The sequence below is a fragment of the Brachyistius frenatus genome, unplaced genomic scaffold (assembly GCF_029030835.1).
Source record: "Brachyistius frenatus isolate BFR_SWC_R1_liver_20210118 unplaced genomic scaffold, ASM2903083v1 Contig_11, whole genome shotgun sequence".
NCBI classification, from domain to species: domain Eukaryota; kingdom Metazoa; phylum Chordata; class Actinopteri; family Embiotocidae; genus Brachyistius; species Brachyistius frenatus.
The window spans coordinates 5,698,375-5,723,893 of NW_027210610.1; the positions used below are offsets into that span (position 1 = coordinate 5,698,375).

The window sequence follows — 25,519 nt, forward strand, 5'->3', positions numbered from 1 at the left end:
TGCCATTATTTGGAGTGTATACATCTTTGAAAAGCACACTCCCATTCAGTGTGTGTCTGCTGTGTCATACAATTTGATTTCCTCCATTTAGCCTTGTAATCCTGCCTTTTATTTATTTATTATCTTGCTGTGCGCTAAGTGCCGAGGGCCGTCTCTCTGTTCAGTATGAATGATGAAAGTCCTTTTATTCCTCAACAGAACTGACACTGCATCGAAAATAAAAAATAAAAATACCAGATATTACTTGGATGTCTGGAAATGGTTGTGATATTTAGTTAATAGTAAAACAAAAATGTGTTTCCATAGCTCTAAACCGATCCCTGAAATGATAAAATGATGTAAAAGTTTTACTGTAAGAGTTACAATTTTCGCAGTATTAGACTTGGGAAATAAATCTTTGCATTCAATTATTAGCCACATTAGCAGTATCCAAGTAGTCTAATCCTGCAGTTTTTGACCAGACACCTGTAAAACGGTTCTTTTGCCAATTAGCATGTCACAATTTTCATTGTAAGTATGTGATGATGGTTAATTTAGTTAATTATATAGTACAGCCTTACAGAAATTTGTTTATTTATTCATTTTTTTATTTTGTGTTTTTGAACTTTCAACCTTTTAGTGTGGAGGCACTGCTTGTGATTTCTACATCCCATAAATTTCCAACCAACTGCAATTACGGTAGAGGAGCTAGTTTAGTGATGCTGATGCAGGGACATTAGTAAGTTCAGTCTCTTTTGACTGGATCCTCTCAGAAATGAAGCTGACACTTTCTTTTAACCAATTTCTAAGTAGAAGTCTAATTTAGTTTTGTAACACACAACCAGTGAAAAAACAATTTGACAATTTTTACAATAATTTGGGTAAAACCCCAAAACAGATTAAATTCATTAAGGCGCCGTCTCCCAAAAGCAACCAGCACCCTGTGTGCTCGGACGTCTAAGACATCATGTTTGACAGGTGGACGACGGCTTCATCTAAAGCTCCCACACACTGGGTCTCACCTTGTGAGGGGTAAAAAAAAAAAAAGTCTCTTTCTCTCAGGGTTGTGTGTAACTGACTTGAGGCTGGATGAAGACATTGTACTTGCCAGACCAGCAGGCCAGCCATTGATTTCTCATCAACAGGACAATGTGTGAGGCTACACCTGTGAGGATTTAACCCACCTTTAGAGAATATCACAGTTGAAATGGCCTTACTGTGAAGCCAATACAGTCCCCCCCTTGTCAGATCAAGACAGACCACAACTGAAAGTACTTTACGTTCACCCTGTGTCTCTGCAAAGTAGCAAAGAAGTTGCACGTCTGATGAGAAATAACTCAAGCTTATATTGGACTTGACAGGATCTCTGAGTGAATTTTCAGTTTTGAGCTCGGAGTAAAGCTTGACCAGGCGTAAAGAACATCAGCTCCAAGTTGCCTCTTGGTTTTGGTCTGTCAGCCATGCTGGACAACACCAGGCTCAGGTGGCAGACATGACTTTTTGGGGTCCATTACAAACACCTGAAATGGACTCTCTCGCTGCCACTCACTCGCACACATAAATCCATACACACAATTACAAGTAGCGACAAAGACGTGTGTCTGTAATCTCGGCACGCTTAGATGATTCCTGCTTGATAATTAAATCCTTCTACTGAATGTTATTCTGTCTAACGCGCTCAGTTTTTTTCTTCTCAACACTGTTGTTAGTTGGCACATTTGCAACCTTGCATGTGTTGCTTGACTGATTGGGGCGAGTCTCCTCTCAGATTATTGTAATTTGATGATTCCTGTACTGTGAGAGGCAGTATAGAAACACTATCTTCAAAACATGATCATGCAGTTGGAGCCTTTCAGGGGATTATGAATAAACCGGTTGAAGGTATCTGGAGCGAGGTCTGGAGGTGACACCTCTCTGCAGCTTTTGTCGAAGTGAAAGTATCAGCTGATGCTGTCACTCACGCTATCATTTTTTTTTTTAAATGTTTTATCCTATTAAATCCCATTGTTTCTTCATCAACACACTGACACATGTAGGGGTAGGTTTTCTGTGCAAGTCGTACAGTTTGAGATGCTATTCATTGACGAGTTGGTGTATTGGAATGTTTCCTTATATAATCAACCTCTTCGATATCAGTTTACACACTGTAACCTTGAGATAGGATATTGTCTGTCTCTCATAGTGTTGGATTTTGTGCTCCAGAAAGCTGTAATTGTTGCCAGGTAAAATATCAACCCAAATAAGGAGTTCTCATACTAACAATGTACTTTTTTCATTCATGCACAAAACAGACTTTTTTTTGAATGAAAAGTCTGAAGTCAGTGTTTAGCCTACATACACTCACTTTACTCTGAAACTGGACTTTCACCTGTTCTTCCTGCACTCAAACTTGAACTCCATTGAAATACACAGAGACACACACACACACACACACACACACACACACACACACACACACACACACACACACACACACACACACACACACACACACACACACACACACACACACACACACACTCCTGCATACTTTACCTGGAATTTTTGGTAGGCTACATCAAGAAAGAAAAATATGGGGTCCAACAATATCTGGTAACACCTCAGTTTAATTCTGCGGGGCATCTTAAGCAGATGACGAGAGTGTACGATATTTGATGGAACTCATTGCTATTATCTTCAGAGTGGTGGACTATTGCGTTTCCCAGTAGAGGTGTGTGGTTCTCAGACGGCGTGGGTATCATTTTCTGAAATTTGACGTGAGCATGTTACTGGATGATGGAGGGTTCAGTGTCTCACTGTTATCTATTGTTTGGTTTCAGGGAGGGGAGCACTGCTACTACCATGGGCGAGTGCGGGGGCTGCCACGCTCCTGGGTGGCTCTGTCTACCTGCCATGGCCTGCAGTGAGTCAAATACTTTAACAGATTGTTGTCACTTCATCTCAAACCTCAGTCTGGAGATCAAGATGAATGTTTTTAAGCACTTCCAAACTTCTTACAGCCTATGGAAAAAGAATGGGTGCAAAAATCCAGTCTTCACTTTATTAGTCTTCTAAAAAATGCCCCTTTGTATTAAGTGTATTTTCCAATAATTGTTTTGATGAAATTAAAAAATTAAGAAAATGATATCATTTATTGTCTCTTGCTTTGAAAGTCTCTCAGCCCACGTGGACACCAACACAGTGATGAAGCATTTTTCACACTTGAACAAACCGTCTTACATGTAAACCTGTAAATAAAGAATTTTGTCCTGTGTACCAAGCTGAACAAATCATGTTATAACATTTTACATTATAACATATTAAATAGTATATTATTATAACAAGATAAGTTTGCTGCAATAACACGATACATTTTTGTGTCACACTAATGTGAAAATATCTTATAACATGAAAAGCTAATGATAATGTATGGGAGCATTTTTAAACCTGCAGTTCGGCACTATATTGTTTCTACAGACTCTATGTTTATGGTTTAGGTTTGTATTAAACATCCTTTGTGAATGAATGCAATGAAGAAAGACAAACATGCCATAACACACTGCTGTGTTTTGTTTTGTCTCTTTTCAGCGGGATGTTTTCTGATGGCAACTTTTCTTATGGGATTGAACCTTTTGGCAGCGGGGAGGTAAGGGAGGAGTGCAGTGAGTCGTATTAGCTCATTGGATTAGCAGGAAACGCACACATATCTGTTTGCTTGTCATCGAACCAAAGCACTGACAAGGTCACATTAAAAAGAGCTTGAAAAACTGTCTCTTTAAAAGTCATCAAAATATGGTTGAATAATGCAGGGAGCGACCGCCTCACTTTCTCTCCACTCTCCGCGACTTACCGTCAGTCCAGACAGTGTTACTCTATCTCTGAGTTGCTGTATGGAAGGTAATGAGTTGACACACAATCCACCACCGCTGAAACAAATCTTCTGCCTCGTATCTGAAGGGACACATCTTCTGACAGAGACGGGGATGCAAAGGAAAATATTTTAAAGATTGACAATTCTTTTTTTTTTCTTTTTTTAAATATCTTTAAAAATTGTCCAGATTTGATACTAAAATAGATGTTGTATTCAAAAGAAATAGGCATGTAACAGTGAAGGAAGTGGGTGGAAAGTGTTTAATGTGAGAGAGGCTGAGCTTTTTTTTTTTTTCCCCATTAAGGCTCACAGTAATCGAAGTACAGCTCAATTACGTAGACTCGAGAGATGGATCAATAGCCTCTCAGCTCGTCTTCAAACTCCCTCGGTCTCTGTCTCTCTCCCAGGCTCTCTATCTCAGATAGGTCATTTTCATAAAGTATTTATCTCCAGCTCAAGTGTACCAGCGTGTCCAGTAGTGTTACTGCCATTATGACAGCCCAGTGATTGATTAATTATGCATCAAAGCACTTTCCTCCCGTTGGTCTGTCTCTACCTCGGAGGACCGCGCTTTCCATTCACACAAGAGCTTTTAAGTTCACGATGAGAAAAGTCTTTTCAACTTTTGTGTTATTTTATTTATTTTGTTTAAGGAGATGTCATCACTGTTGTAGAGCTGCATTTGGTGTTAATAAATTAGTGTTTTTTTCATTTATTTTTTATTCCATGTACATATCTACTTCTTCCACTGGAAAGAGTTGTGCGATTTCATCCCTGTTGATAAAAGTCTGGTGAACCTTTTAAAGGGCAAGGTCAGATTTCCTGCTACTGTCTGACTTTTTTTTTTTGTATTATGAAGTTTTACTTCAGAATAACTTCTTTCTCATTCCTGGAATGGCTTACACCAAAATAGGCTCTCTTCTTAGGACCCTTAAAACAAGAAATGACAACATAGTGCAAATAAAAGGAGTGTCGACAGTTCTCCGTCCTTACCCAGCGAACACACAACATCAGGGAGACGTTCAGATCATGTCTTTTATAACGTCGGTCGGTCCAGACCCACTTTTGTACATCTGGTGGATGTCCAACACGGGTTCGATATCGGAACGCCTGGGTAGTTTGAACGTCCGAGGTACGTCCACAGTGGACGTTTAAAAAAAAAAAAGAAAAAAAAAAGACGTGGACGTTGAACGGAGGTTAAAAGAAATACCTTTCTGACATCTGACGTTGAAAAAAACGGTGGAAAAAGTTGTATTCCGGCTACTCTGTTAAGCATTCAAATCACGTACACTAAGACATGGAAATGACGTTTCCCTGACGTCGTGTGTACGTTAATGTTTAGCTGGTTTCTTTCTGTAAAAACTTAACCTGTAAAGTACGATTTCAGATTAAAAGTACTATAGTTCCCTCTGAAGTGCGAGAGAAGTATAAGGCAGCAGAAAATGTAAATATTCACCCACGTTTAGTTAAAGTATTGTACTTGAGTAAAAGTATTTGGTTACCTTCCATCTCTGCCTATCCAGCTGCTATTAAAAAGACATGCTTTAACCCCCCCCCCTGTTTTTTCCGACATCCTTCAGGAGCTGAATGAACACATTGTGTATCGAATGCCCAACACTGATCTCTTCCCACCTCCCTGTCCAGGTAGGACTTCCAGAAAAACTCTTGGTATTTTAATTCTCCCTGATGCAACAAAGAAAGTTTTTCATGGATACAAAGTCCTTGTCTCATTGCCCTTTAATTTAAAAGTCGCAAACCTGAGTGAGACACAACGTAGCTCCACAGATGTAAATCATACCTAATTATATGATGTGAAGTTTACAAGTTTATGACGTGTAGTTAAAAGTCAGCCCGAGCTTTTGATGAAATCTGACAGGAAGCAGCTTCTTTGTAAAACTCAAAGACGTCCTGACATTACTTGTTCTCGGAGAGCGTTGACATTGATCTAAAACAACCAAATGTTCTGCAATGCTATTTTTGGTTGTTCTGTCTTTTCTTTCACACAAACTTCCGACAGCGTCCTCCTCAGGCTGTCTGTCTTTTCTGTCCTCCTCGCCCTTGATAAACGCCTCATTTGACCGCATCTCTTCTCCGACTCTGTTCGTACCCGACACTGCCTCTCCAGATTCATCTCCTTCCTGTTTCCCAGTTCCTCCTCCCTGGTTCCTCACCCCCAACTGTCCTCTTTTGTCTTGCTTTGCGCTCCCTTTTCCTTCTCTCTCCTCCGCTGGCTGCGTGATATTGATCTCTCCTGTAGATCCGCGGACTAAAATACAGAGTTACATCCATCTCTGGAATGATGACTAGCCACTTTTCTCTCGCTCCTGTGTGTGTGTGTGTGTGTGTGTGTGTGTGTGTGTGTGTGCGTGCGTGCGTGCGTGCGTGCGTGCGTGTCACAGGATGCTCCTCGAACAGCACACAGCCTGAAGGGCAGACAGACGGCCAAAGCGAAGGAGACGGCGAGCCGAGGGATGGAGACGACTGGTCTGACAAAGAGAAGCCCGTTTCTACACGAGGCCTTAGACGCTCGAAAAGACAAGTCAGTTTTCGCAGAGGCTGTACGAGTCTCTTTCTCTGCACACACACCTTCATGCACACACCTGGCCTGTCAGGAACACGTCGTGTGCATTGCAGCAAGTGTCGCCATGAGGGAAACATCAAGAGATGAGATATGCAAACACAATTAATATTTCACAAACATGTCTGTCAGTGATGCCAAATTTCCACACGCATGCTGATAGCTTGTCTCAGCTTTCATGCAAAAAAAAACAACAACAAAAAATAGAGTCCCAAGATAATACCAAAAAAAAAATTGTTGAGATAAGTACCATATGTCCGGGGATGGTCACCGAAATTTGAGGACACTTTTCAACTGATGCCTCTGAATTTTGGGTTGAGCCACCATTACAATGTGAGGGTGTGAAGTGTGAGAGATGTTTGCTTTTCCAGGCAGGATGAGTCCAACAAAAGCCTACGCTGCTTTTATTTTGACATTTACGTCATGCTAGCAGTTTGGCAGCAACTTTGACTGTGAGCAATCGGGTTTTCCTGGAACACACCGTTTTTTCATAATGATGGTTTCGTAGGTTTTATGTGCAGCTGAAAAATGTCAATATCGTGTTCTTTGCACTCCTCCAAATTTTCAAAAGCATGAACCAAAGTGTGCTGACAGTTTTACCTTAAATAAATCTAATTTACAAATTCACAAATCAAATAAACACTTTCCTTGTGATGCTGATTAGAGTTGAGTTTGTGATTAAAATCTTACTGAATAATGCCGAAGGATGTTTCTTTAGAAACTTGAACTGTTGTTTATTTACAGTACTCATGATTATTTAATGATTCCCAGGAAAGGGTTTGAATACTGGTTTTCAGCAGCTTTAAAAGTTTTTTTTCTTTCTTCTTAGACTCCAAAAGTAATTGTACACGGACGCTACAACTTATCTTTCTATCTCTATCTGCAATATTCTGCTTCATGAATGAATGATTGTTGTTCTCCAAGTTATGTTTCCCTCTCAAGGACAAAGACTAGAGTTTCACCAGCATCAGCGTGTGTGTGTGCGTGTGTGTGTGTACATGCAGTGTGAATAATGATCTCACCTGCTGGGTGTGTGCGTGTGTGTGCACGTGTTGTGTTTATGTGTGTGTGTGTGTGTGTGTGTGTGTGTGTGTGTGTGTGTGTGTGTGTGTGTGTGTGTGTGTGTGTGTGTGTGTGTGTGTGTGTGTGTGTGTGTGTGTGTGTGTGTGTGTGTGTGTGTGTTGGTCCTGTGTGAAGGTTACGATGATAGCGGACTCAAACTTCTAGCTGAGTGGATTTCTTTTGCCCCCTCCAGGTGCGGCGAGGCCAACGCACTGTCCAGACTGAGACCAAGTACATCGAGCTGATGGTTGTCAACGATTATGAACTGGTACGTGTGAAGCTAACAGATCTGAGGTTTTAACCTTGTCTGTGCAACTGCAGCTAGAAGACAATAATAATAATAAGTCAGTGTGAGTCTCGTCAATCACAGGGTTGGTACGACCTTTCATAATCCGTACGGAAACATCACAAAAGACAGTAACACTCCGTTTCTCTTGTCCTTTTGTTAGTTTGTGCAGTTCCGGCGCTCGACCACTCATGCGAAGATTTTCGCCAAATCTGTGGTGAACATGGCTGATTTGGTGAGAAGCTTAATTTATTCTTATAGACACGCATTACAAAACAGACCTCATTTACAGTGCTGAACACGGGCCAGGTATAAAAGTGGAAATATTGCTGAGGAGTTGAACTTCCTCTTCCTGTCATCTATTTTTTTAACCGTGGCACCTGTTCATAGTGAATTGTCGCGGTGCTCTAGAGCTTTCTTTAGGATGATTGCCACGTTTCAGAGCCTTTTCCTGCAGATGAGACGTTCCTAAGTGGGACAGCTGCCATCTTTTACTCATTTAAGCCACAGGCTTTATCTTTAAACCATCTCTCTCTGGGTTTTGAATGATTTAACTGTCAGAAATCTTTCACATGCTTGTCTGTATTAGTGGGTACATTACTCTAACAAATTGATAATATTTGATCAATATCTGATACTGACTCTTGAACCGTCCCTTCTAGAATTACCTAACAGCGGATTTTAACATTAATCTTTTTAACCATTTCAATGTGTACAGAAATACACACCTAAGGATGCATTAAAATGTTTTTTTTTTTTTTTTTTTTTTTGTATAATCTTATCCTTATATTAGTTTCAAGGTATGAAAAGTGCCATCAATTTCAATGCAACATCAAAGATCAAACAAAACAGTTTAAACATACTGTAAATGGTGAAGTAGAACATACTGCAGTTACCTATATTGTGTAATGATGACTACACTCACCATGCATTTGTAAAACCTACAGATTAATCAGATTAAAGATGAACTCTCAAAGAGAAGTAAGATTACTGCATGTTTAGAGAGATAAAATAATATTATTATAGGAGCGAAATGTGTAGAGGAGGGGTCAGGTTGGAGAAGGTTTACAATATAGAGTGAAGCGATGATGCGTGGCTTTACAGTCAGAAAACTCAAAGCCTTGTGAGCACTTTTGTATCATTTATTTAAGAACCTTTTTCGTGTGTGATGCAGATGATTGGATATGATTATCCTCCAAAACAGCTAAATAAAGAGTAAAAAAAAAAAAAAAAAAATGCACCATGTGTGCTTGTGTCCTGCTGCAGCATCATCACAGGAAACCCTGTGCTGACTGGGTACAAATACAGTAATGCTGGTCTCCATGGCAACCAGCTGCTGCCCTCCCTCTGCCTCTTCAAGATTAAAGTAGACAGATACAACTGTGTACAGTTATTGTTTCCAATAACATTGTATGCAAACACTTTATTTTTGAGTGAATCTGTCTACTTGTGAAAACGGTTACCAACTTACAGTTTCAAAATTTTGCCGTCTTAGTTTTTGGTTAAAGCTTCCTTTTCAGCTCCAATACAATTTGGGAAATTCAGCTGTTATGTTCTGTGAAATAAAGGCAGTTTTTCTTTATTTTATATCCCGCAGTGCCCTCTTCCCTTAAAGGGAATCTGTTTCAACCATTTACATGTCAGAAAACTGCTACTTAAATGAACCCTAAACAAACAAAATGTATGTTTGCATTCAGTGTTACTCACCAAACAGGATGAATGCACCTCATTCCTTTGAACTTTGAATCCAGCAGTGTTTAAACTGCTATTTACTTTGAGGCAGTTGCATTCTTTCCTGCCTTTGCTGTATTTCCCGGTGCATTACCAACAACTGTTGTTTACTTCACCCACAGACATTTGCGCATGTGTTAATGCTTGTGTATGAGCACCAGACAGACTTACTTATAGAAAATATGCTTCATCACCTTATTAGAGGTCAAATACTCCACAGGATGCCTTTTATTATTGGTATTAGTTGTTTTGACCTTGCCTGGTTGAACTCATTTTTTTGTCAAAATATGCTATTTTAAGATGAATGGAGAACTTGTTTTTGGCTGTTTTATCTTTGTTCATCGCATTACATTTGTACTTCATTTTGCAAGTCATTTGAGGTCATTCAAAGTGATAATATCCTCCAAAAATGCTCCTCTAAATTGAAATCTATTTGCTGTTTCTGATTACTATTATATTACAATATACGCACGAACTTGTGCCAGCAAGTTCCGGCAATTCAGCAAGTACGTCCTCCCCCGGTGCATAGTTCTTGCTGATTTTTACTTTCTGATGTTTCCAGATCTTCAAGGAGCAGCTCAACACTCGCATCGTCCTGGTAGCCATGGAAACCTGGTCGTCTGAAAACAGGGTCTCCATTGGCAATGACGCCTTGCTCACCCTGCGCGACTTTATGAAGTACAGAAAGGAGAGCATCAAGGAACGCTGCGATGCCGTGCACCTCTTCTCGTGGGTTCACTCCTCTGAATTTAGTTATTTTATCCTCCACTTCTCCTTCTTCTCTACCACATCTTCCTCTTTCATTCTCCTCCTACTCTTCCTTGTTCTTCTTCTTATCTAACCATCTCCATCGTCACTACAGTGGGAGGACGTTCATGAGCAGCCGCAGCGAGGCAGCCTACATCGGGGGCATCTGCTCACTGACTCGGGGTGGAGGAATCAATGAGGTGAGACTGAACTTAGACTGTTAGCTACTTTTATTCCTACTTGCACTATGAAAAACACAGAGGCCGTGCACTTAAGCTCCTAAAAAGTGCATATCTGTAGGAGTAATTATTACTTTTCCCTTCAGTTTTTGTTTACATATTGTGTGTGTGTGTGTGTGTGTGTGTGTGTGTGTGTGTGTGTGTGTGTGTGTGTGTGTGTGTGTGTGTGTGTGTGTGTGTGTGTGTGTGTGTGTGTGTGTGTGTGTGTGTTTCTTCAGTTTGGAAGTGTGGGTCCCATGGCCATCACACTGTGTCAGAGTCTTGGGCAGAACATCGGCATGCTGAGGAACAAGGAGCGAACGGCTGCCGGTGAGACGAAAACAAATTGTAGACATTAAATCAGTACATACCCATAGTTTTTTTTTTTTTTCCTGTTGGTGAATGCCTTACTGCGAATATTATTGATATTTGTATGTTTAAGTTGGTTCAAACTCATCTAAAGGGAACTAATATACTTTTGATTTGACCACTGAGCTCATTATGTTGAATTTATCAATAAGCTAACATAACATCATCATCATCATCATCATCATCATCATCATCATCATCATCATCATCACTTTTACTGCTCCCTCAAGTTTTGAGATTTCAGCAGTGCAGAGCAGGTTCTGTTGTGTGAAGTCGATTTGTGACCCGTCGTGACCACAGAAGTGTTTTGTGTGTCCAGGAGACTGCAGGTGTCCAGATCCATGGCTGGGCTGTATAATGGAGGACACGGGGTATGAACTCAATTTACAATAAGTTAATTCAGAATTTAGAAAGAATTCATAACTACAATAGTTGGCTTTGTTCATTTTATTGATGAATTGTGATTTATTTTTGCCTTTCCTCGACATTACATGACGTTTAATGTAGTGCCAATTATCCTGTAGAATTGAGTGTACCTTTTAAATATAGCTTATTCTGTCCTTTATTTTCTTTAAAAGGTTACCATATTTTTTATTTATTTTATGCACTATTCCAAAATACATGTAATAGTGAATGATTTATTTGTCTTTTTTCTGTATCAACCAGCTACTACCTGCCCAGGAAGTTCTCGCGCTGCAGTATAGATGAATACCTGCGTTTCCTTCAGCAGGGAGGAGGCAGCTGCCTCTTCAACAAGCCCACAAAGGTGATGGGCGGTTGGTTGTTATTAGAGAGGCTCTTCAGGTTGAGTTTAATCACTTATATGGAGACAGAAATGTAGGAAAACCTCTGACAGTTCGTATTGGAGACTCAAAGGATTCAAACTGAAGCTTCAGGGATTTCTTTAATTTGTTATGATCATTTTTTAACACAAAGCAACAGTAGAGCTATTTACATACCCAGATGATAAACCTCCGTATTGTTGTGGTTTTTTTTTTTCCTGCAGCTGGTAGACCCTTCAGAGTGCGGCAATGGATATGTGGAGCTGGGAGAAGAATGTGACTGTGGATCAATACTGGTGAGCACATTTAAGTTAACTAAAGTCTTATTCATTGCTTTAAAACAGTGCAGTCATTCAGCTTTAAAGGAGAAGCGTGCAGCATTTAGTGGCTTCTAGCCGTGAGGTTAAACGTTCTTGCTTCACCCTTCCCTTCTAAGCGTGAAAGAGAATCTACGGTGGCCATGAAACTCTACGGTGGCCATGAATAGTCCGTCCGAAGTGGACTAGCTCCTTATGTGGATATGAAAGGCTTGAAAAATGCTTGTTCTGTGGGTGAGAAACTGTCACGGACATTAAATTCATGTAGGAGTTCTTGATTTCGTGTCTGACAACGAAGAACAATTAAGCGTAAATGTAACTGTAAAAATGTTTTGTTGTTCCCTGAATCGCGGTAGATGCTACAGTTTTGCATTAACTGATGTAGGAAATGATTTTTGCAAAACAAACAAGGAAAATTTAAGTGGTACCTGAGGCAGCTGGACATCTTGAGGTTCTTGAAGGTGTTTCAGCTCTCATCCAAAAGGCTTCTTCTCTTCTATGTGGTGGGGAGTCCCAGGCTTCTGTCCTCTTGTGGCGTTGTTAAAAGCCTGGGACTCTCCACCAGTCAGTTAGAGATGAAGAAACCTTTTGGATGAGACATGAAACCCTTCAACAACCTCAGGAAAGTCCAGCTGCCTTCAGATAACAGATAAATCATGACTTGGATGTCACAGACAAACGGGTAAACCAGGTGTAATTGCACTGTTAACTTGAGGCATGTATGTGAAAGATGCAAACACTCTACAAATAATCTATAAACTGTCTCTGGCTTGTAGGAGTGCGCTCAGAGTGGAGCAAACTGCTGTAAGAAGTGCACTCTGACCCACAATGCCATGTGCAGCAACGGGCTCTGCTGCAGGGACTGCAAGGTGAGCTGCTTCAGTGCATCACACCATACAGTCAGTAATAACTCCGTTTATACTGGAGGTCTGAGAAGACCGGATGGCTGAGCATGGCGCATTTAATGAAGACGCTGCTCAGTACTACTACGGTGAAGATGGATGTAACATTGTTGTAAATTTGAGTTGCAGTTGACAATTTTTCGAACCGATTCTATAACATCAGTGTTGCCGACTTGCTTTTGTAAGGCTGCTATTTGCTCCCTGACATAGACTTTTAAATGGAGCTGGAGTTTTTCTACACTCTCTTTGGCCTGGAGATGTGGACTGGGACAAGTATTTGATTCTTGCAGGTGTCAACATGGAGCCCATTTTATTCATGTGAAACTTTTAGAACTAGCCCAAGAAAGTTCCAACTTTTTCTCTACATTTTCTGTCCTCCTCTGTTGCTTTTTTACCTCATAATTATTTACAATTTGTATTTTCAACTGTGCAATACTGACTAAGAAGTCAAATTTGTGCAACCGCTTAACTGTGCAGTATTTTGATGTATATTTATACTGCTCTAATACTGCATTTATATTGTATATTTCAAGTACTGTTTCTTATTTGTTCTATTCTTGCATTTAAACATTTATAGATGCCAATTCACAGCATTCCTTTTACATTGTTGTTATATATTGTAGTATATTACACATATCTTTACATATTTTTAGAATGTTTAAACATGACCCATTTTCCCTTGAAGATCAACAAAGTATTTCTGATTACAGTATGAGCTGAGAGGGGTGAAGTGCCGCGATGCTGTGAATGACTGTGACATCCCCGAGACCTGCACTGGAGACTCCAGCCAGGTGAAAGAAGACCTGAAACATCTGTGCATTTATCAAGCTGCTTAAATATATATATATATCTGAAAACCCAAAGTGACTGAATGTAGAAATCATGTTCTTTCTCTTGCAGTGTCCTCATAATGTCCACAAACTGGATGGCTACACATGTGATGCTGGTCAGGTGAAGTTAAATGTTTGTTGTTAGATTCAGTAAAACCTTCCTCTTTCTCTTTCTGTCTTCTCTTCAGCTTCATGTCCACTCTTTTTCCCCATCAGGGTCGTTGTTATGGAGGTCGCTGTAAGACCAGAGATGGCCAGTGCAGGACTCTGTGGGGCTACAGTAGGTTTGGATTGGATATTGAGTTTTTATTTCTTGGTGTTGCACTGCCCTCTAATGGCTGTGGGTGGTGATGCTTTTTTTTTTGTTTTTGTTTTTTGTAGCGTTGTGAGGAGGATCTTTGTAAATATACAGCTTTAGTGACTGTGTGAAAGTGTGAAAGAGTTTTGTCCTCTCCTCTCAGACTCAGCTGACAGATTTTGCTATGAAAAGCTGAACTCGGAGGGCACAGACAAAGGAAACTGTGGTCCGGACTCTAATGGCCAGGGATGGGTGCAGTGCAACAAGCAGTGAGTCCTTCATAAGACACTTTTTCTATTTAAACTGTAAGTTTATCATCAATTTTTAAGCTTTTCTTGTTGCATCTTCTCGTGTTTTCAGAGACGTTCTGTGTGGTTTGCTGCTTTGCACCAATCTGACTGCAAGGCCCAGGTTTGGCGAACTGCAGGGGAAGGTTACCAGCTTGACCATCCACCATCAGAACAGATACCTGGACTGCAGGTGAGGCAGGTTTTCTCTGACAGCTTGGTAGGTTTACAAAGTGATTTAAAGGATTAACAAACACAGAAGGCTGATGACATCCAGGATCCCTACGTGAGGAAAAATGGCTCAATTTGATTTTGAAGTTTGTTTTGGTTGATAAAATATGATATAATATTTTTTAAAAAAATGGTATTAATAAAATACCAACTGCTATTTACCCACATTTATCAACTTCAAAAAGACAAGTAAGGATAAAAAGAAAAGTTCAAGTTTAAGGAGAACAGGGGGACAGTCACCAATGATCATTCAGTACAGCTGTGAAGGAAACGGGGGGGATCTATAACATCTAAAGAATCAAGATGAGGTAAGCAGGATTCGATGTGACCGTCTGACCTACAGGGGAGGTCATGCAGTGCTGGATGATGGCTTGGATCTGGGCTACGTGGAGGATGGGACGCCATGTGGACCGAACATGATGTGTTTGGAGCGCCGCTGCCTCCCTGTCACTACCTTCAACCTCAGCACCTGCCCAGGCTCCTTATTCTCGCGCATCTGTTCCCACCACGGGGTGAGTCCATGTCCATCATCACTCCCACCTCCAGATTTGTTCTATTATTCCCTTGTTTTGTGAAACTCTATGGCTAGAAGAGCTTTAGAGGTTTGTGAATGAGGTCAAATGTTAATTGCGCTCACTCATGTTTCCCCTCCGTGTCCCACAGACGTGCAGTAATGAGGTGAAGTGCATCTGTGAACCGGACTACACCGGGAAGGACTGCAGTGTGTTTGACCCCATCCCCACGCCGACCCCGGCAGATCGGCTAGAGAAGTACAGAGGTAACCACATTGAGCAGTTCAGTCCTTTCATCAGACAGCCACACTACTTACTTTTTTTTTTTTTTTTTTTTTTAACCAAACAAAACAAGAAAATTTGTGTAGCAACAAAATAAATGTTTCCACGCCCCATTCACCTGTCTCCATGTGACCACGCCTGCATGAAACGTAGGCACATGAATTTAGCATCAGTTGGGAATTCAAATTTGCTATAATAATCTGCTCCTCTAAGGTTAAGTTGCGGATGAATTTTGTGCAGCACTGAACTGGATTGCTCTCAGTTGGTTGTACTTTCTGAGACAGTCAAACAGACACCAAATACAAAAGGATAAACACAGAAAGAGCTCATTCTTACATGCTGGTTTTTTTTTTTTTTTTTTTTTTTTTCCTTTCCCTCACTGGCTGACTCCTTCACTCCCGCAGGTCCCAGTGGTACCAATATCATAATAGGTTCGGTTGCTGGTGCAATTCTGGTGGCAGCAATAGTCCTGGGGGGAACTGGCTGGGGATTTAAGTAAGAGCTGTGGCATGCCTGCGTCTGCGTGTGCCTGCCGTGTTCCTCTGTCAGCTGACACGCATGCCTGCGGCTCGCTGCTGAATGCTCCTCTGCTTGCTGTCTGATCCGCACTCACAACCGAAGGCCATTTGTGGAGGAAAGTGGCATGAATGTTGGCACTTTTTAACCCTCACTGGCACTTTCAGCTTGTACGCTCTTTGTAGAAACTTTCATCATGATAATTGACTACTTATTGCATTACCTAAAAACCTTAGTACTTAGTGGGGTAAATAATGAAATAATAAGAGTCGTAGTGATTTATTTATGGAAAAATTGCAAAAAATAAAACATCAGTGGTTAAAGCTGCTCAGTTGTGTATATTTTCTAAATCTGGGAACTTGTCCCAGATTAAGTTTAAGATTAAGTTCATTAAGAAAATAATCAGTCAGTGGTCAAACTAATTGTGAGTTCCAGTCCTCCTCAAGTAGTTTTATAATCTAAAAATATTTGGGTTTTAGACAAACAACACTTTGGTCTCTTGATGAGTTGTGATGTGCTTTATTCACTATTCTTATATATTAACCTAACCCGTGCCATAAGCTAGTAATACTAAACAATCACTAACCATAATAAACACGTTGATCGATAATGAAAATAATCGTTAGTCGCAGCCCTTTACTTCATTCACAAGCTATAAACTCGCCACACAGAACTAAACGAACCAACTAGTTTGTATTGTGCGTCTCGGGCTAGAGGAACTCCACTGATTTGCACATCAAAGTGTGTAAGGGAAGTACCTCATGTTAAATTTATCACTCGAGTCAGTGTTGGTTGCAACTGAAGACTACTAATTTGAAAGGTAATAGACCTCTGCAGCCTGTTTCTTACCTCTGCTTTAGACCAGCAACTCCAAACTGCTTCAGCCGCGACTGGCATCACACATCAAGTCCATCATGAGTCTGACAGTATCACAGGAGTGCAATGCTCAATCAGTGGAGTTCTCTTTTAAGTTCGTCACGGCTGGTGTGATGCAGATTTTCCTCCGATGCCGAATCCCAAACGGAAGAAGTCGTATATTATAAAGCTTGTTTCAGCTTTCTCGCTGCACGGCTGGGTTGGACTTCAGGCCTTCTTTCTGTAGTTTGTTTTCCTCGCTAGTTTTGCTGCGGCATGGCTGCAGCATGCTAAGGAACAAATATGCTCGTCTTCGACTGCAACCTTTTGCCTTCATTTCATGACTGAAGCTTGTTTGATGACTTCACATCTCCCTGGATAGATTTGCCGTGGCAGGTTCCTTGGTAGTGAAGTTTAGTTTGTGGATGACAAAAGATAAAGATGGGAGATATTTAAAACGCCTGTTTTCAGCTTGGCTATAAGGCCGCGGTGCCATTGCATGTTTTTCTCGCTGTGCTTGTTGCCCACATGAAACTACAGTTGATAATCTTACTGGTGCTGTCTTTTCTATTTCATCTTGTTCCTGCATCGCGTCCAATCCAGAAACATCCGAAAAGGAAGGTACGAGCCCGCCTTTCAATCCTAATCCCAGCGCTGGGACATTATCAGTCTTGAATCACTGTTCAATCAACATAATGCCATTTGTTTTATAATAATCCTCTCATATTTCTAAGCACACACACACACACATATTCATCTGCCATCGGCATCTTCATTTTCGTCTTTTTTTTTAATTGTGTGTACAAATATATAGCATGAAACAAGGCCACATACAACATCATTTATATAGCCTTTGCTTGTTTGCCGTTACACGTCCATAGATGCTTTAAAATAAACAAGACGCTCATCATTTATTTCTAAGTGTATCAGCTCATAAAGATTTTAAGTGATTGTATTTCCTAGTTTGCTTCATTTTTATTTGTGCTGCATGTCCGTTCACTATAAAAGTTGGCTGCCATTTCTTTAATTTAGTTGCTGTGTTGACTTTGTATTGTTCATTTCATAAAGGTTTCAGTAATAAAAGGTGAACTTCTCTTACGTTTTTTGTTTTTGGTTATTTTTATGTTCTATCTGGATTAGAGTTCTAGTGATTTATTGAATATTTGGTTAGACAACACAAACTAAATTGGCAAATGTTTATGAATTAATCTTAAAGATCATTTTGCAAGTAAAGATATGAGAACATGAAGCCATCAAATGTTTCCTATGTTTTTCTGAATAGCTTACCTTTGATATTTGGTCAGTGAATAAAACAAGAATTTGATGCATGTTTTCTGCTGTTTTTGGTGAAAAAAAAATACACTCAAATAGCGTTGCTTATTACCTTATATTCTTTTGCCGTTTTAATCATTCATTATTTTTTGTCAGACTCCTTAATCTCTTTCTTCTTCTGTCACCTCTTCATCCTGCCCCTTCTTCTCATTTTCCCTCTCCACTTCCTTTCTCTTCTCTTTGCAGATCTTCGGGAGTCTGAGTTTATATCCCTCTGCTGTCCTGTCCTCCTTACGCTGTGTGTACTCCACAGAACAAGGATGTCTTCCACTTTCGAGCCCTCAGACCTTTTCCTTTTCTCACTTTGTTAATATCTACTCCATCTGTATTTACTCCATCTGGAAAAATCAATCGGTGGTACAGAAAGTCCTGAGGACACACTCGCACAGGTCTGAACAGATGTTGGGGATTGTCAGGCAACAAATGTCCAAGTTTTGTTTTTGTTGCATCCCTTTTTGTGCTTTTTCCAGTTTTTGATACATCTTTGTGTTGATCGATTGTTTTTTCCTGGACACAATCAGACACTTTAGACTTTTTCTTTCCCTTCCTCTGGTTACAGCTGGTCTTCTGCTGTATCGACTGTTATTATGCTTTACAACTTTAAAGTGGTTTCCTGGAAGAAGGCCGCGCACCAGTCCGAGTCTCAACTTTTTCAAGGAAAACTTGTGTTAGAACACAGTTAGCGTATTTACCCTCGTGAAGAGCACAACCACCTCCATTCGGTAGTGTGACTTTAACTGCAATAGAAGTGTATGAATGTCACCAAATATCAAATGTGGACATTTTGTCTTTGTAGATGAAGGTTATTTTAGTTTGCATGAACTTTACATTCCGCAGTAACAGCCATAACTTCTCCTCTTGTGCTGCCTTTCCTTATCACACAGTAGTCCATCCTAAACCAGTGCTCCTACTTAATATGTGTTAATGTGTGAATGTATAGTTGAAGCCTGCAGAGAAACTTGTTGCGTCTCTGTGCTGACAACATGCGGGTACTCTGTACTTTTCTCCAGCCGAGCTGGGTAGACAGTTGCACATGGGCACGCACTGAGTGTTTTATCCCGCTGTATGATACGTAATCCATATACAAACTACGGTATGTGCATACAAGTATGCTGAACATGGGTGCTGTTGTATATCGTGAATCGACTTATTTAGACGGCAGGAATTCGCTGCCGCTCTGAATGGAAGCACAAGTCTGGAAGGAGAAGACTCCTCTTGCCTCAAACTGTTCGTTTATCAAGATTTGATTATCAAGAGGGGGATTAAAATCTTTAAATCATTTTAGGGAAATCTGAGCCGTATCTAGACTTGTTGCTGACTACAGGCTCGATCATTTGTGCTCCAGAGGACAATTGTTTGTTTTCTCTGCCTCTGAGAGATATTCAGGTTTCAAGCTGCAAAATTCTGACCCACGACTCCCGATTTCTGAGCTCAGATTTAACAACGGATCTCCCACAAATCCACAAACATACGTAAATTATAATTTGATTTAAATCAAATTATAATTTGAAATATAGAATTATATGAAATACAGAATTCTGTGAATTTCAAATTGCTTAACCCCTAAATGGCTTTAGATTATTTAGCTCTGACTTAACCGATTGACAAAATAAGCAATAAGTATGTATATCTAACATTTAATACCAGAAATATGATTAGCAGAGTGTTTTCGGGGTGAAAAACAAACAAGTATATGTACATAATTATAAAAAAAAGAGTCCAATTGTACAGGGTTTATGTGCATCACTTCCTCCATTTATCCTCTCTGGACATCAGCGGTAAATCAGGTTCAAAAGATTATACTCTTATGGTTCTTGTATACAAAGCCTTGTTGTACCAATAATGGTATTGAACTAAACAATAGCTCAGATGATCTAAGTTACACTGCCAGTCAACCAGCTGTAGCATTAAAGGAATATGTTGACATTTTGAAGTCTTTCACACAAACTTCTCCAGTGAAGGTTTCTGCCTCTGACATTAAATGAATCCATGAGAAAAAGCCAGTTATTCATAGAATAGTTTTTGTAGACAAGGTGGTGACCTTATTTAGACTTTTTACAACAATGTGAGCTTAAAAATGCTCAGAATTTGTCACCACGTGCTAAATTTTAAATGTCAACATCCCTTTAATCATCCTTATTTCATATGAACTGTATGAAAAGAATAAAACTCTCAAGGACAGACTTGGCTGAAAGCTCAGGTCACTCTGTGTTTACTGCCACTGTTTGGGATCACATGTTGTAGCTGGACTCCTTTAAAAATATTTCACTATGGAAACAAACATTATGTAGTCTTGGGTAACCAGTATTGATTTTCAATGTAAATACCCACATTCCTGTATATTATAATATATATTAAAACATATCTGAATACCAGTGACTGTCGCATGTGTGTGTGAGACATCTACAATACAAATGCACTCGACTCTTAACAACTTTAAAGCTTAAAGATGAGTTTCTGAATATTTACAATTTTTGCCAAGTTTGAAGAAACTCCCCTACGGTGTTCTTTAGATAGAGATATCGCGTTCACAAGAGCGGGTCGTACGTACGAATGGGCGGATGGACAGACAACCCAAAACCTGTAATGCCTGCGGCTATGGCTAGCACGGAGCCATAAAAAGAAAGTTGGTGATACCCATGAGTTCTTTACAAACACAGACTAGATGACTACAAATGAGAGTAATTCAACCAAGCTGCAAGGACCGAGAGGAAGTAAAACTGAAATGTGCGAAAGACCTGCATTTCTGTATTTGATTTTTGATCCAGACTTTACTAATTTGTGATTATTAGCATTTCTGACATCATCAGATCTCTAAATGCTTAGTCGCAGCACTCTTCATATGTCTGACCCGCCGGCATCCCCTTTGCCCTTCGGCTGCTTCCAGTTAGCGTAGATGGACTCCTCATAATCTCCCATGCCTTCAAACTCAAAATCAGGAGACTCTGAGGCCAAAAGAGCTGCTTCTTCTAGTCCAAAAAAATCCTGCAAAAACAACACAAACTCCTTGTTAAGATGTTACAACAGTTGTCCATGAATGTTTGATTGACTGTTTGTTCACAAACATCACACTGATTAGATGATATTAGTATTTCTTTCTTTATTAAAGGTCACTGAAGAATGTAAGCACTACTTCAATAAAAGCTATTAGTTGGCTTCAAAGGCAACTTATAAACCTTCCACCTGGAGTGAGCGAAGTCACGGTGTTTGCATGACAAAAGTTTAAAATATCAAACATTTTAGCAAAAATCTCACCTCATCACCCAACTTTAAGTACTTTTCTGCAAATGTCAGCATCTGCTTTTGAGTGACGGTCTGGTTATAGTGTTTGAAAGCTTCCTGTTAAAGCAGAGAAACATGGTAAAGACACGACGAGAACTCGAATAACAGACTGATTATTACAAATAATATGATATACCAATATTAACGTGAACAAAACGATACAGCAAACCACTACAAATGACTATAAATCTGTATCACCTCAGTTTCGTGTTCCTACACCACTATGTTTGTGTTTCTTTAACTGCTATATCAGAGGAGCCCAATTCGGGGCCCGTGGGCCCTGCAACTTCTTTGTTTTGGCTCTCCATGTCATTTGAAGACCTAGTGTTTTTTGTTGTTGGTTTTTTTTTCTCCTTATTTCTTAAATCTAAACTCCAAACCATAAGGACCATGAATTGTAAATTTTGGGCATCTAAAAAGTAATTAAGCTCCCCTATTAAATTCCATTGGCCTACGTCTTATCTACGGAGAATGATGGTATTCTCTCTCGCCTGCTGAGGCTCCTGTTGTCAGTGTGTCCTACGTCCTACGGCCGCCAGTCAAGACGAGAGATTGAGGCGGCGGCGGCCCAGTGACGACATTTACAAGAAACTGGCAAAAGGGACTGTTTTTGACAATAATGTATGCCAAATGTTAAAATTACCATCATGCAGATTACTTGCTCTGAAATTTTATTTCAGATTTGGAATGTTAACTTTCTGTCAAATATATCACATTTCAACGAAATGTAATTTCACAGAACATAAACATTTATGGATCTCTAAAAGCCATTGAATGCTGATAATGTGGTTGTCGTGTGCCTCGCAAACACGTTTCCTCAGCCCACCGTTCTTGTGCGTCAGTGACTCTCGACCTTCTTTAGTATTGTGTTGTTTCAGATCTGTTCCGGTATAATACGGAGCGTTTCGTTTTAGAGTGAGTCTTGATATTTGGTCATGGTTTTTTTGTCTCACCGTCCTGGGTGTGAGTTGGTCTGACTGAAGGCCCCACTGTTCTCCGTAGGCTTTATAATACTGCAGGTTCTGCTTCATGACCTGGTCCTCGGGTTCGAACAGGAAGTAGCTGTACACGCAGGGCACAGCGCTGCGGCCGTCATTTACTGGTCGGTGCGCAGACGGCAAACAGACAGACGGACAAAACAAGAGGAGGTTTGAATAATAAATGAAGGATCAGAGATGGGAAAACTGCGCTGACACTGAACTTACGCTTGTAATAGGCATACTGCAGGTAGTGGTAAATAGTGGCCACAAATTTCTCCACAAAATAACCACCAACATTGGGCATCAAGTTTTCTTCACAATTCAGCTTGCACCTCAAAATGTCAACGTAGACATCTGGTGAAAAGAGAATATTTAAATTGAGATAAAACAAGGTGATGCACAGAACAAATGCAGAACTCATTAAGCCTAGTTTATTTGTAAAGAGCCGATCAATAACATCAGACATTAACGCATTTAGACCAACTGTAAAAGGAACACTCTGAACACTAGATCCAGAACATCATCCCGAATGTTTCTTAATTCAAAATTTAACATTTTTTACGATAAAGATTACATACATTTTTTTTTTTTTTTTCCAACAAGAAAAAGATGTATTTGTAGTGTCTCCTTGCTGCTCATTTGTGCTGTCTGTGTGCGTATGACACTCTGACCATTATTAGATACTGCACACGAACCTGCTATAACAGTGTAGAAGTCCCTGTCTGATGAAAGTTGACGGATCCCTTCACAGTCGGCCCGACACAGGTCGTACTCCTGCAGGTAGAGCCTCAGAGCTTCCTCCAGGTGTTCAACGCTGCTGCCGTAGTCGCCCGAACTGACAAGTTTCACTCCTCTCAGAAATGAAGCCTGGAAAGGAAATGATTGAGATGAGTAGCTGGTAGGATGAAAACAGTTCTTAAAGAGGTCGTAAAGACGCTAAAGGCCAAATAAAGAGTTGGTTAAGAGCAGAGTGTAATTATGCTTCGGAGCTCGCATACATTCTACCTGTATAACTCTGCATTTGCTGTGCCGGTATGGTTTACAGTATGAAGGACAGTTCTCACCTCATAGGGTCGTTCTTCGTGGTCAGTGAGGAAGCCACTCAGGTCGTACTGCTTCTTGTACTCCCCCATCAGTTGCTGCATCTCCTGGTCCTCGGGGTTCCTCTGGAGGAAGGTGTGGGCACACGGCACAGCCTGCTGCAGGTCGTTCAGCTGCACACACAAATTAATCCTGATGTTATTCGGAGGATTAGTGACATACTGTGCAAATGGGACTTTGGTTTCTTGTGCCTTACAAGCTTAACTGGAGGTTTCTGTGAAATGTAGGAGCCAGAATTATCCAGGAACTTCTAATAATAAACTTCCATTCGCTGCCCCAAAATCTGAATGAAACCTGCAACCTGTGAAGTGCATGAGTTACTCAAGAGTTTATTGTTTCAGTCAGAGATTATTTTTCATGCATTTGATAGACAGGTTTTACAAAAAAACAAAAAAAAAAAGGGAATATCTGGAGGTTGTTGAATAGCCAGTTCTAAAAAAAAATACAAAAAAAAGAGACATAGCTGATGTTGCAGGCCTCCACTAAAGTTTTCACATTTAAAACCAACTACATGCAGGAATTTCTTTTGTTGTCGTCATTTTATAGTCTTTTTGTTCATTTGGATTCCTCTTTGGGTTCTTCTAAAGTCTTATTAAAGAAATCCTGGAAATTCTTTTTCTACAGTTGATCTTCAGTCTACATAAGTCCGTATAATAGATATGTATTCATGCTGAAGAGTTCGGTGTGATTCAGGTTTATTTAACTTTAAAAGCAGAGGTTCATGGGATGATCATTCAAGTGGCTGTGATGTATTGATGTTAGGTTATGTCTCACCTTTGAATGAGCGAAGTGCAGGTATCTGTAGGGAACTCTCCTGTTGAACTCCTCCAGGATCTCTCTGCTGGGAGGAGGGAGCTGCAGCGCCGGGAATCGCGCCCTGCACTTCTTCTGACAGGACGCTCTCATCATAACGTGCCAGTAGACGCGTAGGTCCGGGTCCGCTGTAAAGGCAGGTTCGTCATGTTTGCTTCTGTTACAGTGGAGCATGCAGTGTCTCGCACTGTCTTTCAGTAGCCGGTGTAAACGCAAACTTAATTCCAAGTAATGGGTCGATTCCGTCCAGTTTCCTGCTGCGTAACTGTCCATCGCCTTCCCATATGCGACGGTGAGCGGCATGAGCTGCTCTTCAGGAAAATGTCTGAAACTGTAATTGTCATATTGTGCGGCCGTCATAAAAATAAAAGTCATGCAAAGCGATGTTAACAGCGAGTCTCCTTTTACGCATAATGTAACCATGATAAGATGGCATTGCTGTGCTCCAAATCTTGTCTTCTCCTGCTTTCCCAGTGTCTGTGTGGTGGTCTGCTGAAACGCTTTAGGGGTCTGTGGGAATTCCGGGATTGGGCCCTTCAGAGATTGCTGTCTCGGGTTTCTCAGTGCAGATCAACAGCTGTCATAGCCGCTGCGTTTCTTTATAGGCACAATAGGCGCGCGTTAAAGTGACCGCTTTTGCGTACTAAGTGTGGTTCGTACCACCAGGAGTTTCCTCGACAGGTTCATTTTTATTTTTTATTTTTTTTTTACCATTACAAACCAATTCGAATTTTCTCAGGAGTAAATTGCTCGAGTCAATAGTGAATTGTTTGGGATTTTAAAACGGCTTACATGTTGCAAATCTTCTCAAACAGGATTAGTCCGTTAAAACTGAGAATAGAAGTGGGTTTTCTTTTGTTTAGGTGAGGAAGCGGAGTTATATGTTGGATCCTGTATTTAAAAAATAAATAAATAAATAAATGATGTGTCCTGTGCAACTGTAGTTCCGTGTAACTAAAAGCAAAGACATCATCCATTATTGAGAGTTCTCGAAAATGGAAAAGAAGTGAGCACCAAGGGAGGCGGTCACTGCCTAAACTTCACGGCATTCATGAAAAGGCTGGACCTCTTGGGGCTCTCGGGCTACTTTACGGCTCGGAGAGGCTGATCCACACGGGCGGATCTTTCTCCTGCATCTGTATACAGCGGTGCTGAAGAGTCAAGCCACTCTGAAACAATAGGGCACTTTGCTTTCAAAATAAAAGCGAACATTTCAGTCGTATCCAGACCATAGACTATATATAGATCCAGACACAAACAAAACTCGCAGAAAATCTGCGACCTCGATGCAGGTGTCTAATGAAGATCACTCAATATTGTAGACGTATGTGAGGCAGAGATGACATTTTGAAAGTAGAATACTTCATGTGGAAGTAATC

General features: G+C 40.4%; 2 protein-coding genes across 4 annotated transcripts in view; one reads left to right on the plus strand and one right to left on the minus strand.

The window, feature by feature from the left end:
* The window catches only part of LOC138617093 (disintegrin and metalloproteinase domain-containing protein 11-like), a 29,085-nt gene extending 8,742 nt beyond the window's left edge, over window positions 1-20,343 (plus strand). Inside the window, exons 5-27 of one of the 3 annotated variants that reach the window (XM_069691781.1) lie at window positions 2,799-2,881; window positions 3,547-3,604; window positions 5,410-5,473; window positions 6,229-6,368; window positions 7,663-7,737; window positions 7,919-7,990; window positions 10,049-10,215; window positions 10,349-10,433; window positions 10,691-10,781; window positions 11,140-11,191; window positions 11,487-11,586; window positions 11,827-11,898; window positions 12,696-12,788; window positions 13,532-13,612; window positions 13,722-13,772; window positions 13,868-13,931; window positions 14,113-14,218; window positions 14,310-14,429; window positions 14,811-14,979; window positions 15,131-15,245; window positions 15,666-15,756; window positions 17,236-17,253; window positions 18,151-18,264. In XM_069691781.1, the coding sequence (XP_069547882.1) occupies window positions 2,799-2,881; window positions 3,547-3,604; window positions 5,410-5,473; window positions 6,229-6,368; window positions 7,663-7,737; window positions 7,919-7,990; window positions 10,049-10,215; window positions 10,349-10,433; window positions 10,691-10,781; window positions 11,140-11,191; window positions 11,487-11,586; window positions 11,827-11,898; window positions 12,696-12,788; window positions 13,532-13,612; window positions 13,722-13,772; window positions 13,868-13,931; window positions 14,113-14,218; window positions 14,310-14,429; window positions 14,811-14,979; window positions 15,131-15,245; window positions 15,666-15,756; window positions 17,236-17,253; window positions 18,151-18,166 (1,983 nt within the window). In that variant the 3' untranslated portion in view covers window positions 18,167-18,264. Of the gene's footprint in view, window positions 1-2,798; window positions 2,882-3,546; window positions 3,605-5,409; window positions 5,474-6,228; window positions 6,369-7,662; window positions 7,738-7,918; window positions 7,991-10,048; window positions 10,216-10,348; window positions 10,434-10,690; window positions 10,782-11,139; window positions 11,192-11,486; window positions 11,587-11,826; window positions 11,899-12,695; window positions 12,789-13,531; window positions 13,613-13,721; window positions 13,773-13,867; window positions 13,932-14,112; window positions 14,219-14,309; window positions 14,430-14,810; window positions 14,980-15,130; window positions 15,246-15,665; window positions 15,757-17,235; window positions 18,063-18,150 lie in introns of those variants that run through there. The other 2 variants (XM_069691779.1, XM_069691780.1) reach the window with 2 other exon arrangements.
* On the minus strand, window positions 20,332-25,352 carry LOC138617102 (endoplasmic reticulum protein SC65-like). Its single transcript, XM_069691817.1, has 7 exons — window positions 24,102-25,352; window positions 23,291-23,440; window positions 22,922-23,093; window positions 22,452-22,580; window positions 22,200-22,345; window positions 21,220-21,303; window positions 20,332-20,949 (listed from the first exon to the last, which is right to left on the minus strand). The coding sequence occupies exons 1-7, from the start codon at window positions 24,561-24,563 to the stop codon at window positions 20,803-20,805; spliced, it is 1,290 nt and encodes a 429-aa protein (XP_069547918.1). The 5' UTR covers window positions 24,564-25,352; the 3' UTR covers window positions 20,332-20,802.
* Between the last annotated feature and the right edge of the window lie 167 nt (window positions 25,353-25,519).